Source organism: Oncorhynchus mykiss, chromosome 4 (assembly GCF_057628025.1).
Source record: "Oncorhynchus mykiss isolate SJ-2025 chromosome 4, ASM5762802v1, whole genome shotgun sequence".
Classification (NCBI taxonomy): Eukaryota; Metazoa; Chordata; class Actinopteri; order Salmoniformes; family Salmonidae; genus Oncorhynchus; species Oncorhynchus mykiss.
The window spans coordinates 45750716-45768725 of NC_143025.1; the positions used below are offsets into that span (position 1 = coordinate 45750716).

Consider the following 18010-nt stretch of genomic DNA (forward strand, 5'->3'; position numbering starts at 1 on the left):
CACTGCACTCTATTCTCCTCTGTAAACTGGTCATCTCTATATACCCGTCTTTGTACTGCTACCATGTTGTGTTGCTACCATGTTGTTGTCATGTAGTGTTGCTACGTACCATGCTGTGTTGTCATGTGTTGCTGCCTTGCTATGTTGTGGTCTTAGGTCTCTTTTTATGTAGTGTTGTGTTGTCTCTCTTGACGTGATGTGCGTTCTGTCCTATATTTATTACTTATTTTTGTATTTTTATACCCAGCCCCCGTCCCCGCAGGAGGCTTTTTGCCTTTTGGTAGGCCGTCATTGGAAATAAGAATTTGTTCTTAACTGACTTGCCTAGTTAAATAAAATGAAGTATATCCAAGTCTATTTGTTGACATTATCCATAATCGTACCTGCCTGATTTTGCCTACAGTATTTTCACCTGCTGATTCTGGTTTAGATTCTGGTTTAGATCGAGGGGGTTGAGCGCGTATTGTCATGTACAACATCATTTTTTTTTTAGATTAGCTGTTGTTCAATGGTCAATATTAGCAATATAAGTGCAATATTATCTTTGACCTGCAGTTTTAACCTCACTGCAGCACATACCCAGCTATATAGACCTCCAGGGGAGAAGGGGAGGGGGAGAGGGGGGTACAAAGTGGCAAAGAGACAAAGAGTGAGAGGGAGAGTGAGAAGCAGAGAGAAATAGGGAGAGGGGAAGAGAGAGAGACAGAACACCATTGTGGAACGGCATCTCCTTCTGTCCATCAATGATTCCGAGTGCAGCACAGAGAGAGCAGCAGCCTAATGGCGGTGGTGCTTTGTGTCTACGGGGGGAAATCAATGGTAGAAGAGATCAACTGGAACAGCGCACATGAGATTAATTGAACAGACCACTAATTCTAAACAAACCCACTCCAGTAAAATATGGCACCCTATTCCCTATATTGTGCACTACGTTTAACCAGTGCACATTGAGGGTAGTTAACTGCATAGGGAATAGGGTGCCATTTTGGAAGCACTCCTGGACTACTCCAGTGTTTTAAAAGCAGAGCCTGACAGACCGTAAGTGCCACTCAAGCTGCTATCAGGGGAACACTTTGGTCCTGGATCAGCTCTTACAGGACAAAGGCACTCTGCTCCACTAGGAAACCTTAGGGAGGAGATGCACCCTGGACCCGGATCAGCTCTTACAGGACAAAGCCACTCTGCTCCAATAAGAGTCATGAGGGCTGATGCTGCACTGCTGTCTGCTTTAGGGTTAATAGGGATAGGATTTGTCTTTCGCCAAATACAGTGCCTTGCGAAATTATTCGGCCCCCTTGAACTTTGCAACCTTTTGCCACATTTCAGGCTTCAAACATAAAGATATAAAACTGTCTTTTTTTGTGAAGAATCAACAACAAGTGGGACACAATCATGAAGTGGAACGACATTTATTGGATATTTCTAACTTTTTTAACAAATCAAAAACTGAAAAATTGGGCGTGCAAAATTATTCAGCCCCCTTAAGTTAATACTTTGTAGCGCCACCTTTTGCTGCGATTACAGCTGTAAGTCGCTTGGGGTATGTCTCTATCAGTTTTGCACATCGAGAGACTGAAATTTTTTCCCATTCCTCCTTGCAAAACAGCTCGAGCTCATTGAGGTTGGATGGAGAGCATTTGTGAACAGCAGTTTTCAGTTCTTTCCACAGATTCTCGATTGGATTCAGGTCTGGACTTTGACTTGGCCATTCTAACACCTGGATATGTTTATTTTTGAACCATTCCATTGTAGATTTTGCTTTATGTTTTGGATCATTGTCTTGTTGGAAGACAAATCTCCGTCCCAGTCTCAGGTCTTTTGCAGACTCCATCAGGTTTTCTTCCAGAATGGTCCTGTATTTGGCTCTATCCATCTTCCCATCAATTTTAACAATCTTCCCTGTCCCTGCTGAAGAAAAGCAGGCCCAAACCATGATGCTGCCACCACCATGTTTGACAGTGGGGATGGTGTGTTCAGCTGTGTTGCTTTTACGCCAAACATAACGTTTTGCATTGTTGCCAAAAAGTTCAATTTTGGTTTCATCTGACCAGAGCACCTTCTTCCACATGTTTGGTGTGTCTCCCAGGTGGCTTGTGGCAAACTTTAAACAACACTTTTTATGGATATCTTTAAGAAATGGCTTTCTTCTTGCCACTCTTCCATAAAGGCCAGATTTGTGCAATATACGACTGATTGTTGTCCTATGGACAGAGTCTCCCACCTCAGCTGTAGATCTCTGCAGTTCATCCAGTGATCATGGGCCTCTTGGCTGCATCTCTGATCAGTCTTCTCCTTGTATGAGCTGAAAGTTTAGAGGGACGGCCAGGTCTTGGTAGATTTGCAGTGGTCTGATACTCCTTCCATTTCAATATTATCGCTTGCACAGTGCTCCTTGGGATGTTTAAAGCTTGGGAAATCTTTTTGTATCCAAATCCGGCTTTAAACTTCTTCACAACAGTATCTCGGACCTGCCTGGTGTGTTCCTTGTTCTTCATGATGCTCTCTGCGCTTTTAACGGACCTCTGAGACTATCACAGTGCAGGTGCATTTATACGGAGACTTGATTACACACAGGTGGATTGTATTTATCATCATTAGTCATTTAGGTCAACATTGGATCATTCAGAGATCCTCACTGAACTTCTGGAGAGAGTTTGCTGCACTGAAAGTAAAGGGGCTGAATAATTTTGCACGCCCAATTTTTCAGTTTTTGATTTGTTAAAAAAGTTTGAAATATCCAATAAATGTCGTTCCACTTCATGATTGTGTCCCACTTCTTGTTGATTCTTCACAAAAAAAATTATGTTTGAAGCCTGAAATGTGGCAAAAGGTCGCAAAGTTCAAGGGGGCCGAATACTTTCGCAAGGCACTGTAATACATTCTAATTAATAGTACATGAGAATAAAAAGCAAAATAGTAAAATGATAAACAAACACTGTAGAATAAATAATAATAATAATACAACTTGAATTCAGTGCATTGTGGGAGCATGGTTTGATGACTACATGTAGTATTATCTGATTTGATTACTTACTAGTACAACATATTTACATATTATTAAAATGAAAGAATTATGCAATCATTCATTTTAATAATCTAACCCAGAATGCTTTGCACAAACGTCCCAGAATGCTCTCTTCCACTGTTTCCTTGGCAACAATGGGAAATAAGGAGAAAAGGGAGACACAGAATGAGAGAGAGAGAGAGAGAGTATGAGAGGAAAAGAGGAAAGGAGGGGAAAATAAAATAAAACTCACAAGAAAACCCCACAGTACATTACAGACAGGAAACTAATAACCACCAATAAACAAATTATACACACATCATTGTACATAAAACACAACACAATATCCACACACACCCTCAATCACACCAATTACACTATTACAACTATACAATATTTATCAGAGGAAAGTATTAAAGAGAGAGGGAGAGAAAGGCTGCTTCCCAATATGTCCTTTCTCCTGAAGTGTACACTTGTGCTTCCCCCAGCGCATTTGAAAAGCATTGGACAGAGTTTCCACCATATGTTTGAGGCATACCAATCTTTTTCTTTTAAATCCATGAGAGGGAGTGAACAAGTGCACACTTCAGGAGTCAGGAAAGATATTGGGATGCAGGGTATATACGTAAGGAGCCCAAGCCTCCAAGCTTTAACCTCTCCTGACCTCTGCACTTTAGCATTTGTCAACAGAGGTCAAAGCTGCACGTGTTATAAAATAAAGCCATTAACCAGCAGAACCACTCTGGGCACAGAAACAAATGAGAAGCGCCAGAAGGAGGAGGAGGAGGAAGAAGAAGGGGAGGTTTAAAGCACTATATCCCACTTTAAAAGCGGAAGGCCGGCAGCCATTTTGGGGCGCTTTTGGAGGATGTCTTTTTTTGCTTTTAGAGTGTGGATGAAGCTTCTATTATTATTATTATTATTATTATTATTATTATTATTACAGGGCCGTCAGCGGCTGTGGCTCAACACACTAACCACCACTAACACCAGTCAGCTAGTCACCACAGACCGTACGGCTACTACCCTCACTTACCTAGCACTGCAAGTAGCTGTCTGTCTGTCTGTCACCACAGACCGGTCTGTCTGTCTGTCCGTCCGTCCGTCCGTCTGTCTGATGGTTGGTCCGTCAGTCGGTCTGGTTGTAAGTCTGTCTGTTGGTTGGTGGGTCGGTCTGACTGTCTGTCTGCTTGTAAATCAGCCTGTCTGCCAGTCTGTCTGTCTGCTAGTCTGTCTGTCTGCCAGTCTGTCTGTCTGCCAGTCTGTCTGTCTGCCAGTCTGTCTGTCTGCCAGTCTGTCTGTGTCTGTGTGTAACACTGTGTGTGTGGAGGGGTGCGCTATACACCTGCCCAGTGCCGGTAAGCCATTAATTCCCAAAGTGTGTACAGTATCTAGACTAGACCTATATGTTTTGATCTAGCCTGGCCTCAGTGCTCTCCCACTAAAAGACTGAAGCACACCTTAAAAAGCACTAGATGGGGCGGCAGGATAGCCTAGTGGTTAGAGCATTGGACTAGTAACCCGGAAGGTTGCAAGTTCAAACCTGACACGGTACAAATCTGTTGTTCTGCCCCTGAACAGGCAGTTAACCCACTGTTCGTCATTGAAAATAAGAATGTGTTCTTAACACACTTGCCTAGTTAAATAAAGGTTAAAAAAATTATAATAAAAATAAAAACTTGTGAACAGTGTTTCAGCACAGCCAAATGCATCCCCCACTCCAGCCACTAACATTCATAGGTCTACTGCTGTATAGACTACGTCAGCTTGAGTCAATGCCACTCGTATAGGGACATTTGTGGTGAGCAGGGAGCAGGCATAAGATCTGATCCAGAGTCAGTCTTGGAGAGGACTGACTCTGGACTAGCACATAGGGGCACCCCCCTGGTACTGTGATGAAACAATGTTTTGGTCACCTCAGAGTGGAGGGCAATTCCAGAAAGAGAGAGATAACCAGCTTTCACTTCAAGAAATTAACCATAACACACCAGTGGCCTTTACTCTGCTACCAGTTTATATAGACACAAACATGTTAACACTGATTTGGTTTAATCATCTGGATTTAAATGAGTCACAGTTTTTTCTCTCAGAATTCTCCAATTGTGTATGGATTATACAGTATCTTGGATTTGTGTATTGTTTGTGTGACTGGTTGTACACTGCTAAACATGGCAGTTGTACTGGTGTCTCTGAGTAAGGCGAGAGGAGACACCAGAGTAAAGAGCCACAGGAGTGAGAAGAGGACACGGCAACACAAAACAAAAATGACAACAAAAACAAAGGGAGCACAAAGGAAAACACAGGACACACCACGGACAGACGGACGGACAGAGACCGGGGAGAGGACAGTGACAGACAGACAAGTGTAACACAGAGCAACAAGAGCCGACATACAAACGCATGACACGACACAACCTGAGGAGGGAGACAACAACAACAGACACGTCAGAAGATATGGCCCCCTCACAACCCCACCCTCCTCTCCATGGTGGTCCTAACACACATACTCACAAACGCACACACTCATTGCAGAGAACAGAGGGCTAGCATCGCAGCCGACACACACACACACACACACATATATACACGCAAGCGCACACACAGCGCTAACTGATGGACAGAGGGACATCCACAGCCAAACATGTACCGTAGCTCATTCACACCCACACACTCCCGATCAGAATCTTGTGTTATGTTGGTAGCGTTGCGTAGTGGTTTAATTGGTCAAATGGGTCATGAAGGGTTCAGTTTATGGTGTGTAACAGGGCTCTAAGACGGGGAGTCGAGGGGTAGGCTACAAGTACACGTGGTGAGAAATCCTGTGTGTTGTGTGTGTGTGGAGGAGTTCGGAGAGGGTGAATTTGAATGCAGGCCTGGGCTGAGATTGCAGGCGAGGTATCTGGGAAGGAAGGATGGAGGGAGGGAAGAGATGAGGAGGGGGAGGTGGGGGTGGCCATCATATCGCTCACATCACGTTACATAACGCCATTTAGCCTCCCATTGCACAATTAAGCCCGGCTCCTCTCTTTCTTCCTCTCGCTCATCCTCTCTTTCTCCCTCTATTGGATCCAATGAGTCATGTAGGTCTAATCGGCCCCATTCGCTCAGGGCACATTCTCTCACCCCTCAGTGGAAAACGGTTGTGGCGTTTTGGTGGTGAGAGAGAGAGAGAAGAGAAGGTTGAGTAAGAGCGAGAGAAGAGAGAGAGAATAGAGAGTGGGGGAGAGAGAGAGATGACTACACTGGTCTGCAGGAACTGAGAGGGGGTTTGGGGTCATCCGGAGGGCAGAAATGGAGGTTAAAGGTTGTGTGTCTGTCTGTGTGTGTAATGTAAGGTTAAGTGCAGAAGTTGAACTGAATGAAATTGACCAAAGGCTAAGCCATAGTTGGGGTTGAACTGTGTTAAATGTGGGGAGACACACATACATTTCCAAACATACGTTGATGTACACTGCTCTCCTGAATGATTGTCACCCTAGGTAAATAGGAAGAAAAAAGGCTGTGAAAAAATGTAATTGTTTATCAGCTTTATTTTACACTCAAAATATCATATGAATCTGACCTGTAATTGAGTTTAAAAAAAGTACATTTAAAAATAATAATAAAAATTCATCAATAAATAATTATTTTATTCAAAAACATGCTTGTCACAATTATTGGCACCCCTAGAAATTCTTAGGAACATAATCTAATTAATGTACTGTATATTCCGATTAAGATTTACTTTTTAAAGTTCATCTGACTCTTTGGGAACTCTTAAGTGGTCCTTCCATGACTTCCTATTTCACTGGGATGGCGACACACAAGCTAAACTCCCTTAGTCATCCATCAACATGGGAAAGGCCAGAGAACACACAAATGAAATTAGATTTTAAAAAATAAAAAAAAGTTGTTGACATTCACAAATCTGGCAATGGCTATAAAATGATAGCTACAACCCTGATAATACACATTTCCACTATTAGGGCAATAATTAAGAATTGAAAAACAACTGATGCAGTGATAATCCTGCTTGGAAGAGGACGCAAGTTTATTTTGACCCCACACAGAGTGAGAAGGACGGTTCAAGAGGCAAACAAATCTCCAAGGATCACAGTTGGAGAATTGCCAAAGTTGGCTACATCTTGGGGACACCAACTCTCCAAAATTACAATTAGATGCCACCTCTATGCCAACAAGTTATTTGGAAGGGTTGCCGCCTCTGCTGTCACCAAACTACAAACGTAAGTGCCTGGAGTTTGCTAAATTCGTGATGTTGTGGGGATGTTTTACTTCCAAAGACCCTGGGAACCTTGTTAGGATACATGGCATCATGGACTCCATCAAGCACCAGAATATTTTTGCCCAAAACCTGTCTGCCTCTACCAGGAGGCTAAAACGGGGTCATCCGGCAGGACAACGATCCAAAGCATACCTCTGAATCCACACTAAAATGGTTCACTGACCACAGAATCAAGCTTTTGCAACGGCCATCCCAGTCCCCTGACCTAAACCCCATTGAAAACCTGTGGGGTGAGCTGAAGAGGAGAGCCCACAAGCGAGGACCAAGGACCCTGAAGGATCTGTAGAGTTTCTGTATGGAGGAATAGTCTCAAATCCCTTCCTATGTGTTTTCCCACCTCATCAAACATTATAGGAGATGACTCAGTGCCACGCCCTGACCTTAGAAAGCCTTTTTATTTCTCTATTTGGTTAGGTCGGGGTGTGATTTGGGTGGGCATTCTAGTTTTTCTATTTCTTTGTTGGCCGGGTATGGTTCCCAATCAGAGGCAGCTGTCTATCGTTGTCTCTGATTGGGGATCATACTTAGGCAGCCTTTTTTCCACTTTTAGTTTGTGGGATCTTGTTTTTGTGTAGTGCCTGTGAGCACTCCAGTCGTTACGTCTCGTTTGCTGTTTTTGTTGGCGAGTTTCATTTTAATAAACATGTGGAACTCTATGCACGCTGCGCCTTGGTCCGCTCATTTCAACGAACGTGACACTCAGAGCTGTTATCTTGGCAATGGGAGGGTACACAAAGTACTACATGCAGGGGAGCCAATAATTGTGACATGCATGTTTATTCATAAAATATTTACTTATTGATGACCATTTGTTTTTCTTTGATCAATTTGAACTCAATTAAAGGTTCGATTCATATGATATTTTGAGTGGAAGATCAAGCTGATAAACAACAATTACATTTTTTCACTGCCTTCTTGAGTTCATACAGTATTCACCCAGGGTGCCAATAATTCATGAGGGCACTGTATGCATACACACAAACATGCACACTCACACACACTCACACACATACGCACCCGCGCACGAACACGCACACAAACACATACGCACGCGCAGACCCGAGCACGAACACACATACATTTACCCTCCCACCCTACACTTAGCACCATAATATACCATGAAAATGCTGAACCAAACCTTAAAGCTTTAAAGGAAGAAGCAATTAACTGTCATGCATTCTTAAACATACAACCTTTTAAGAGTGTGTGTGTGTGTGTGGGGGGGGGGGGGGGGGTTACTTCATGTTACTTCATGTGTGTGTGTACTTTGCTGTGGTTTGTGTGTGCGGATGTGTGGGCATGCACACGCTTGCCATGTTACTGTGTTACTGTGTGTCTGCTCATTGTGCTTTCAACCAAACTTCTGTATGTGTCTTTTGTGTTACCTCTGATTCGCTATGGTTTGATCCAGGAGGAGGCTGACTTTGCATTGAGGTCCTGCTGTAGCAGAGGCCCCTCCGGCTTGAACCACTCCTCTCCTGGAGGGGATGCCGGGCTGGCCGCTGCAGCGTCTGGTGTTTGTTGTGAGGGGAGTGTTGGAGTGGGGTTTGTAGAGGAGTGTATTTGGGATCGGGGACGTCGGGGGCAGGCCGGGCGGGGGGTTCGTTTTAGGTTGAGGTTCAAAATGGCAGGTGGAAGGGGTTGAATTGTTGGAGGTAGAACCATGGGGATGTCAGGTGAAAGAAGAAGCAGGTGAGTGGTACAAGGTAAATAAAAAAGATGTCCAGTGAGAAAGCATGGAGAAATGGAGGGCAGGGGGAGAGGAGGGGAGAGGAGGATGAATGGATGGGTGGAGCGATAGCAAGCAGACAGGGTGTGGAGAGGAGAGAGAGAGACAAAGAGGAAGAAAGCATGACCAATAAATGAGAGCCAGAATGAGAGCCACAATACAGATAGATAGATAGATGATAGATACAGATAAATACTACATGACCAAAAGTATGTGGACACCTACTCTTCGAACATATCATACCAACATTTATGGGCATTAATATGGAGTTGGTCCCCCATTTTCTGCTATGACAGCCTCCACTCTTCTGGGAAGGCTTTCCACCAGATGTTGGAACATTGTTGTGGGGACTTGCTTCCATTCAGCCACAGCGAGGTCGAGTACTGATGCTGAGCAACTAGGCCTGGCTCGCAGCCTGCGTTCCAATTCATCCAAAAGGTGTTCGATGGGGTTGAGGTCAGGGCTCTGTGCAGGTCAGTCAAGTTCTTCCACACTGATCTCGACAAACCATTTCTGTATGGACCTCACTTTGTGCACAGGGGCATTGTCATGCAGAAACAGGAAATGGCAAGAAATTTGACTAACTGACTTGTTGGAAAGATGGCATCCTATGACTGTGCCACATTGAAAGTAACTGAGCTCTTCATTAAGAACAGTCTAATGCCAATGTTTGTCTATGGCGATTGCATGGCTGTGTGCTCGATTTTATACACCTGTCAGCAATGTGTGTGACTTATTAAATAGGCAAATCCACTCATTTGAACGGGTGTCCACATACTTTTGTATATATAGTGTAGATAGATAGATAGGATAGATAGCATGACTACAGGCAGTAGAAGACAGATTGACAGCCAGATGCAGTGTGATAGCTATTCAGTCAGCGATCGTTCCGTACAGATCTCATTTTAGAACAGGCTGTGAAAATGTGCATTAAAGCTGAAGAAAAAGCAGAGCTAAACCGGTGGGTTGAAATAGAGTACCTGTAAGTGCATGTATGTCGAAAAACAATATAATTAATAATAATAATAAATGCCATTTAGCAGATGTTTTTATCCAAAGTGACATAATGTGTGCATTCATTTTACGTATAGGTGGTTGAACCCACTATACAGGCATTGCAAGCACCATGCTCAACCAACTGAGCTACAATGGAGCACTATTGATATGTACTGATATGTACTGATATGTACCAAACTCAGGCAATAATACCTATATGATATTTTACAACTCCAGTGTCCAGAACGGCATTAGAAAGCACCACAGCACATTTACATATACAGTAGTGGACGTGGGGTGCCAATGTAATTGAATACAGCATGTGGGAACTGGTCCAACAAACACTTTCACTTATGCCATAATGTGTCATAACCCAGTTCATATAGGAATGTCTGGAGCGTGAGACAGCTCAAAACAGCCTGTGGATATTGTGGGCGGGGTCTGTGACTGTCAGTCAAAATCATTGGTTATGAGAAATATGAGAAGGGGGAGGGGTCAGGAGAGAGGTGGTAGGGCAATACCTAGTGTTTCCGTAGTGTGTGTGTGTGTGTGTGTTTATGTATGTGTGAATTGGAAGTCAAATAATTCCAAGAGATGCACTTGATTACATTTGCCTGGTACGATGGAACCAATGGAATAGTTCCAAAAGCAAACAAAAAGCTGAATCAAACGCACCTCAAATACTGTTAAGTTTAATGAAAGTATTTGACCTAAGGTACTTGAACCAGCTCTGAAGTGTATAGTTCTGTACGTGTTTGTGTGTGTGTGTATGGGAGTGTCATGAGCACACAGTGAGTGTTGAGCTGCTGAGTGTCGAGCTACTGAACCCTTGGGTATGGCGGAGCGCAGCCCCTGACTCTGACCCCGGCCCTGACCCTGTCCTGGGCATACCTTTCCTCACGTTGCCGTCTGTAGCACGGAACTCTCCGGTACTGAGGAGGAAGCAGGCGCGGTCATGGGGATAGCGCTCACGGCTCCCGCCGGTGCCCAGACCCCCAGCAGCAGGACTCCTCTCCTCCCCAAGCACCATGTCTATGGTGGGGCAGTCTTCATTAGCCAGGGCTGCATTGGCCGCATCGCCATTCTGCTTGGAATCTGGAGGGGAGAGGAGGAGGGGGAAGAAGAGGGGGGGGGAGAGGGGAAGGAGGAGAAAGATAGGGGGGCGATGGGTCAGAGGGAGGGGGGAGACAAGGAGCCATGTAAGAAAAGGTAAGGAGGGTCGACAGAGAAGGGTGAGGAGGTGGGAGAGGGAAGAAAGGGTAGGGAGGGACAGAGGGAGAAATTAGTAGGAAAGAAGAAAGATAAGGTGATTGGGTGAGGTGTAAGGAATGGGGGAAGGAGAAGGGTGGGAGAGAGATAAAGGGAGAGGTAAATGGATGGAGAGGCGAAAGAGAGAAAATATGTGGAAGGCAGGAGAGATAAAGTGAAGAGGAGGTAGAAAGAGGAGAAGGGGAGGAGGAAGAATGTGTAAGAAGAGGGGGATAAATGGAGAGGAGAGAAGGCAGAGAAATAAATAAGTAGTAGGAAAAGGGGGGGTGGGGAAAGGTATGACAACAAGATCAATTAGGTTTAAGGTGAGATAATAAGAACAAGGAAGTAGAGAAAGACAGGAACGAAGAAGGAGACATAGAGGAGGGTGATGTGTGAGAACGAGAGAGGGGTAGGAAGATAGAGGGTTAAATTAATATAAGACGAGATGAGATTGTTAAAAGTGAGAGTGCGGGTTGTACATGGTGAAGACGGTGAGGCGAGAAAAAGGAAAGGAGGCAAAGAGGGGGGAGAAGAACATCAGTGTCCTGTGATAGCCCTGCTCATCATGTGACCAAAACACTGCAGTGGAGGAGAGGAGGCAGGAGCCCAGCGTCTCCAGGTCCACACACACACAAGCACACACTGAGTTGAGCATCATTACATTAACACACACATTACAAAACAGAGAGTGAGGGAGAGTGAGTGAAAGAGAGAAGGGGGAGGGGGAGAAAGAGAAGGGGAACTGAGAGATACAACAGAGTGTAGATACTCACATATATGCGCACTCGTACAAACACACACACACACTCGCGGTGAGATGCTGCGGGGTAACTTGTGCTTATAGCTTCCGACACAGCTGTCAAATCTAATTAGACTTGAGTTACTGCTCAACAATTTACAGAAATAACCCAGCGGGCCAAATCTTACAATGACACAGAGACAGCGAGAGAGAGAAATTCAGTAAATAGCATATTACAGAGAGAGGGAAAGTGGTGAGAGAGGGAGAGAGGTGTGTGTGTGTATTTGTGAGTATGTGTACAGTATATGTCATTGAGCGAGTGTGTGTGTGTGAGCATGTGTGTGTAATATTAATGTGTAAACATACTGAATTGTAATTGGATGCATTTTACCACCGTACTGCCGTATGATTGGTTAATAGGAATTCGCCCCTTTATTTAAATTTTCGCCTTGAAAACTGTCTGAAGCAAGGATATGCATATTTTTGGTACCATTTGAAATGTGTGGAAATTTGAAAGGAATGTAGGGTAATATAACACAATAGATCAGGTAAAAGATAATACAAAGAAAAAAACAACCGTTCTTTGGTATTTATTTTGGTACAATCATTGTTGAAATGCAAGAGAAAGGACATAATGTATTATTCCAGCCCAGGTGTAATTCAGATTTTGGCCACTAGATGGAAGCAATGTATGTGCAAAGTGTATGACTGATCCACTGAACCATTGCATTTCTGTTCAAAATTTTGTATCAAGACTGCCCAAATGTGCCTAATTTGTTTATTAATAACTTTCCATGTTCTGAACTGTGCACTCTCAAGCAATAGCATGGTATTATTTCACTGTAAAGTGGACAGTGCAGTTAGATTAACAAGAATTCAAAGCTTTCTGCCAATTTCAGATATGTCTATGTCCTGGGAAATATTCTTGTTACTTACAACCTCATGCTAGTCGCATTAGGTCCAGCCGAGGACCCACCAATCCTGAAGAAGTTTTAAGACCACCCAGGTGGTGAGGTCATGGTCAGTTGATCATGGTATGAGACATGTGAACATACCATTTATAGCTAGCTAATGAAGAGCTACGTTAAGAAATATCCTGTATTTTATTATTTTGTGTGCAAAACAAGACATGGTGTCAGAGTAAAAGGACTAAAATATGGATTTTGCTGGAGTTCCTTCACCTCGAATGGACTGGGAGTCTACAAACTTACCCGATGCTTGGAGTAAGTTCAAACAGCATGTGGAGCTAATGTTCGCGGGTCCTCTGAGGGAAAGAGAAGAGGAAAAGTTCAGCTACCTGCTCCTCTGTATCGGTGAAAAAGGGAGAGATATTTACAACATGGACACTTACCGAGGCTGAATCAAAGGTACTGAAAACATACTACGATCGTTTTGAAGCATATGTTGTGCCGAAGACCAATATGATTTTCGCTAGGTACAAATTCCATGAGAAAGTTTAGGGAGTTAGCGAATCTTCTGAACAGTTTGTGACTGAGCTGCGTCTGCTTATGAAAGGCTGTGATTATGCAAACCGCGAGTAAGATTACTCACCGTCAATGAGAGAGAAACTTTTGAATATTGGGTCTGAGCTAACGCCTGACATAGCCAGATCTCACGAGCTAGCACTGGCTCAGATGAAAACCGTTTCGCGCGGCAGCACGAGCGCATCACGTGAACAAGCAGTGCACGCAGACATCAAAGCACACCTCCGGAGCACAGAGAGCGCGCCTCAGAACGTAGAGAGACATAACTCCAAAAACAGAGCAACACAGACTCAAAACGCCCCAAAACATGTGGATGCTGTGGATACAAAGTGCATGGCCAACAGGGAAATTGCCCAGCTAAAGGCAAACAGTGTACAAAATGTGGAAAATGGAGTCACTTTGCAAACGTGTGCTGAGCTTACCGTGGAAAAAAAAGTACACACAGTGAGTGAAGAGAATTGTTATATAAATATTCATACACATAGCTCATATAAACAAAGACATTCCGTCGCAAGAACACATACACCAAGCCACAAGACTGACCCCCTCTATTGGTCGGATGCTCAGGATAAGGCTCTGCTGTGCACCAATGGGGCTTCTGCTCTGGCTAGAGCAAGGCCCGCCTCCAACCCTCCGACCAGTCAAGAAGACCGAAACGACAAGACTCCACCTACTTTATTCTATGTATAAAAATGAATGTAACCGTTGTATAAGGCCTCTTTTTCACCTGACTCCTTGCCGAGTTATGTGAACTAGGTCCGTGCACGTAAAACTGCGGGACAAGATATCTTTGACTCATTAAAACTGTCTTTTGTTACAACTGAAATCCACTCTGTCCAGCGTCCGTGATTGGGTCTCAACTCTCCAGTATTGAAACACTAACAGAACTTGGTAGCGTAGGATGGTTATTCTTGAATTCAATCTATGATAAGTTAGTGTGAGAGGACGAGACTGATCACGGCTAAAAAATCAGACGGAAGAGTGACTTCCCCAGCCATTCATCTTGCCTCAGGAAATCTGATCGGAACGCTCTATATAAGGTGAGCAGAGCCTGTTATATCGAAATCTGCATATTGTATTATAGCCTAAACCAATGTATGAATCGGTGCCCAAATTTTTTTACATAAGAACCTAAGACATTGATTAAAGATATCTTGTTTTGTAGAGAAAAAAAAAGAAAAAAAAAAGAAAAATATTCTTATTAATTGGCCTATACTCAGCTATTTTAATAGGAATGTGTGAATTGTGATTGACCAATGTGTTAAATTCCTCCAGGGATCCTATTTGTTCTGAAATCTGCATAGAAAACTGTCCTAATTATATATGTATTGGGTTGTGTATAGAGGTGACGTTAAATAGTGGCTGTGTTTTAACACGTAAAGGACACAATTATGGATGTTGGAAATTCAATGAGAATTTCATACGAATGAATGAATGATAGATGAACCGAATCTGCAAGTAAAAATGTCCTATTTTGATACGTTCTGTACTATTGAATAAGGTCTTGTGGAGGTGTGGTTATAGTTGAATGATAGATGAACCGAATCTGCAAGTAAAAATGTCCTATTTTGATACGTTCTGTACTATCGAATAAGGTCTTGTGGAGGTGTGGTTATAGTTGAATGATAGATGAACCGAATCTGCAAGTAAAAATGTCCTATTTTGATACGTTCTGTACTATCGAATAAGGTCTTGTGGAGGTGTGGTTATAGTTGAATGATAGATGAACCGAATCTGCAAGTAAAAATGTCCTATTTTGATACGTTCTGTACTATCGAATGAGGTCTTGTGGAGGTGTGGTTATAGTTGAATGATAGATGAACCGAATCTGCAAGTAAAATCTCCTGTTGATACATATAATATCGAATAGGTCTTGTGGAGGTGTGGTTGGATTGAATGAATCTGCATGAAAAATGCCCTATTAAAAAAGCTGTGTATTATTTAATAGGTTATGTAAGAGGTGTAGTCGAGTAGATACAGGATATGTAAGTTTGGCGTTCCACAAGACAGAGATCGGGAATGAGGTGGCTATTGCACATCAAACAAAACATATGAACCAAAGTTGACGTTCCATGATTCTGAGACCGGGGAAATTAAATTGAAAGAAACGCTTGTCGCGGAGTAAACCGCTAGGTTGGGATACGTAACTGGGCTATTAGGCACACGTGCTGATAGACAAAGCTACCTTAGTATCGAATGGCCGTGCAACTTTGATTGACAGCAGCCGGGCTGGAATACTGATTTTCGCTTTTTTTCATTCCTGTTGATATTGCCTAAAGTTTAAAATTATTCTGACAATTGCTATAGAATCGCTGGAATTTACTGATATAAGTTCATAAAGGAACTTACTGAATTGTTTCTAGAAAGTATTTAAATAAGCCGCCGAGCTTAGTACAGACTTTGTTTGACAGACGCTAAAAGCTACACACTGATTTTTGGGTTTTTCTATTCTATCCATATTTCCTAAAGATATAGAATTATTCTGACAATTGCTATAGAATCGCTCAAATTTACTGATATAAGTTCATAAAGGAAGTTACTGAATTGTTTACAGAAAGTATTTAAATAATTCACTGAACAACTCTTAGTTGTCTAGAAATTCTATCTATATTTCCTACAGAGCTAGAATTACTCTGAAAATTGTTATAGAACCGCATATATTCACTGATATATTGTTCCAAAAGGAAATCGCCGAATCATTTCTAGAAAATACCTAAACGAATCGCTGAACAAATTCAAATAAAATACCGGAGAAACACACACGTGGCGGGCGTCACATACTGATAACCCCCTTTGTATGCGAGGGTGGGGGTGGAAGAGATAAGCCATAGCCAGTACAGCAGTACATCCCTGGTCTCGACCAGGGACGGGCTAAGCATACAACGATAGAAATAAACACCACATAGTAAGGATTGAATATACCTAAATAACGCATTATACACATTATCAGACGAACTAGATAAAATGTCTGCAGCCACCACGCCCAAACTAAAATTCAATGAATATTTAGATCAGAGTATGATTGATAGAGCGGGAGGTAAAGAACAGTATGGGAAAGTGGAGAAAGTGTGGAAAGGATTACGGATAAAATGGACACAAGCAGGTTATGTTAGCGGAGGACCCCCTACAGGGGGGAAACTCCAAGATATGCAGACAGAATTAGAGGACGCAGTAGAGCATGCAAAAGCGAGTGAGGCGGAGAGAAACAGGATACACAGGTTCAAAAAAGTAGGTACGAGAGAGAGAGAGAGAGCGGAGGTGGAGCTCTACAGGGCCATACAGGAGAGTAGGAGGGTGCTACCCAAAAACACACCAGACATGATGTGCGTGGCTATTGTGGCGTCAGGGGATGTTAAAGCTCCGCCTGAGAACTTGCCCACGGCTCCCCCTGTGGCCGTTTCTCCTTCACTATATCCACAATTGACAATGGAGGCAGTTCAGCCCCCGCCATACTCAAAGGGACAAAATCACCGGAGCCCGTCACACAACCCATTCCTGCCCAGGGCACCTCCCACAATACAGGCTCCAGTTCTGAGAATAGACCAAGGGGAGTTAAAAGGGGAAATGACACTGGGGATAACGGCTGGCCATATGGTATGTGAACAGTTCGAAACTGGGATTCCAGGAGCAGGAGACCTCCCCCAGGAACGGAGGCCGCAATGCTCCTCTGTGAACTCTCTCACCTCTGAAACCAGAGGACACCTACAAACAAGATTAGATTCAAACCACTTCTATCAGACGGATAGGGAGGACTGTCATCAGAACATGGATATCGAAAACGAAGAAGAAATTGACATGGTGCTCACCCCAGCTCCGATGGGAGCTCCAAACGTGACTAAGATGCAGGAGCTGCTGAAATCATCAATAGCTCGAGCTAAGGAACTCAGGGAGCTAATAGCTAACCAAGATAACAACAGAGAGGGAGCCTACCGTGTGGAAGGCATAATGAGAGGAACAGTAACCAAAGTTACCGAATCAATGGGGTCCGAAACACTCCGTCGGTCCTCCAGAATTGCTGATAGAAGAGAGCGAGAGCAGGAGATGGCAGGACAGTACCCCCTGCCTGACACCAGGTGATGCACACACTGTGGAGTACCAGCCCTGGAAAATGACTGATTTAACAACACTGATGGGACAGATGCCTAGCCTACATGGAGGAGCTTCAGCGTGGCTACTTCAACTGCAGACACTTACGTCAGGCCTGCAACTCTGCCTAGGAGACATGAAAGCACTTCTAGCAAGAGCCACCGACCACGGAACCATGGAGGCCCTCATGACAGCAGCTGACCTTGGATGGCGGGCCCCAACACTGCCCATAGACCACTTCCGTACCAGATTATGGGAAGTTCTACGGAGAGCATACCCTACAGAAAGAAACCATGCCACCTTATCCTCCTTTACAATCAACCCAGATGAGCAACCTGCAGCATACCTGGACAGGGCTAAGACCACATGGAGATCGGTCCACGAAGAACCATTCGATCACACTGATACCACACTCAGCATGTGGAAGGAAATGGTGGTC

At 43.7% G+C, this 18010-nt stretch overlaps 1 protein-coding gene across 3 annotated transcripts in view; it reads right to left on the reverse strand.

Annotated features, from left to right (window-relative positions):
- The window catches only part of LOC110521873 (voltage-gated potassium channel KCNC1), a 155933-nt gene that overhangs the window by 31996 nt on the left and 105927 nt on the right, over nt 1-18010 (reverse strand). For 2 of the 3 annotated variants that reach the window (XM_036968949.2, XM_036968947.2), the window contains exon 3: nt 10903-11106. In XM_036968949.2, coding sequence (XP_036824844.2) covers nt 10903-11106 — 204 coding nt within the window. Of the gene's footprint in view, nt 1-8629; nt 8798-10902; nt 11107-18010 lie in introns of those variants that run through there. The other variant, XM_036968950.2, reaches the window with a different exon arrangement.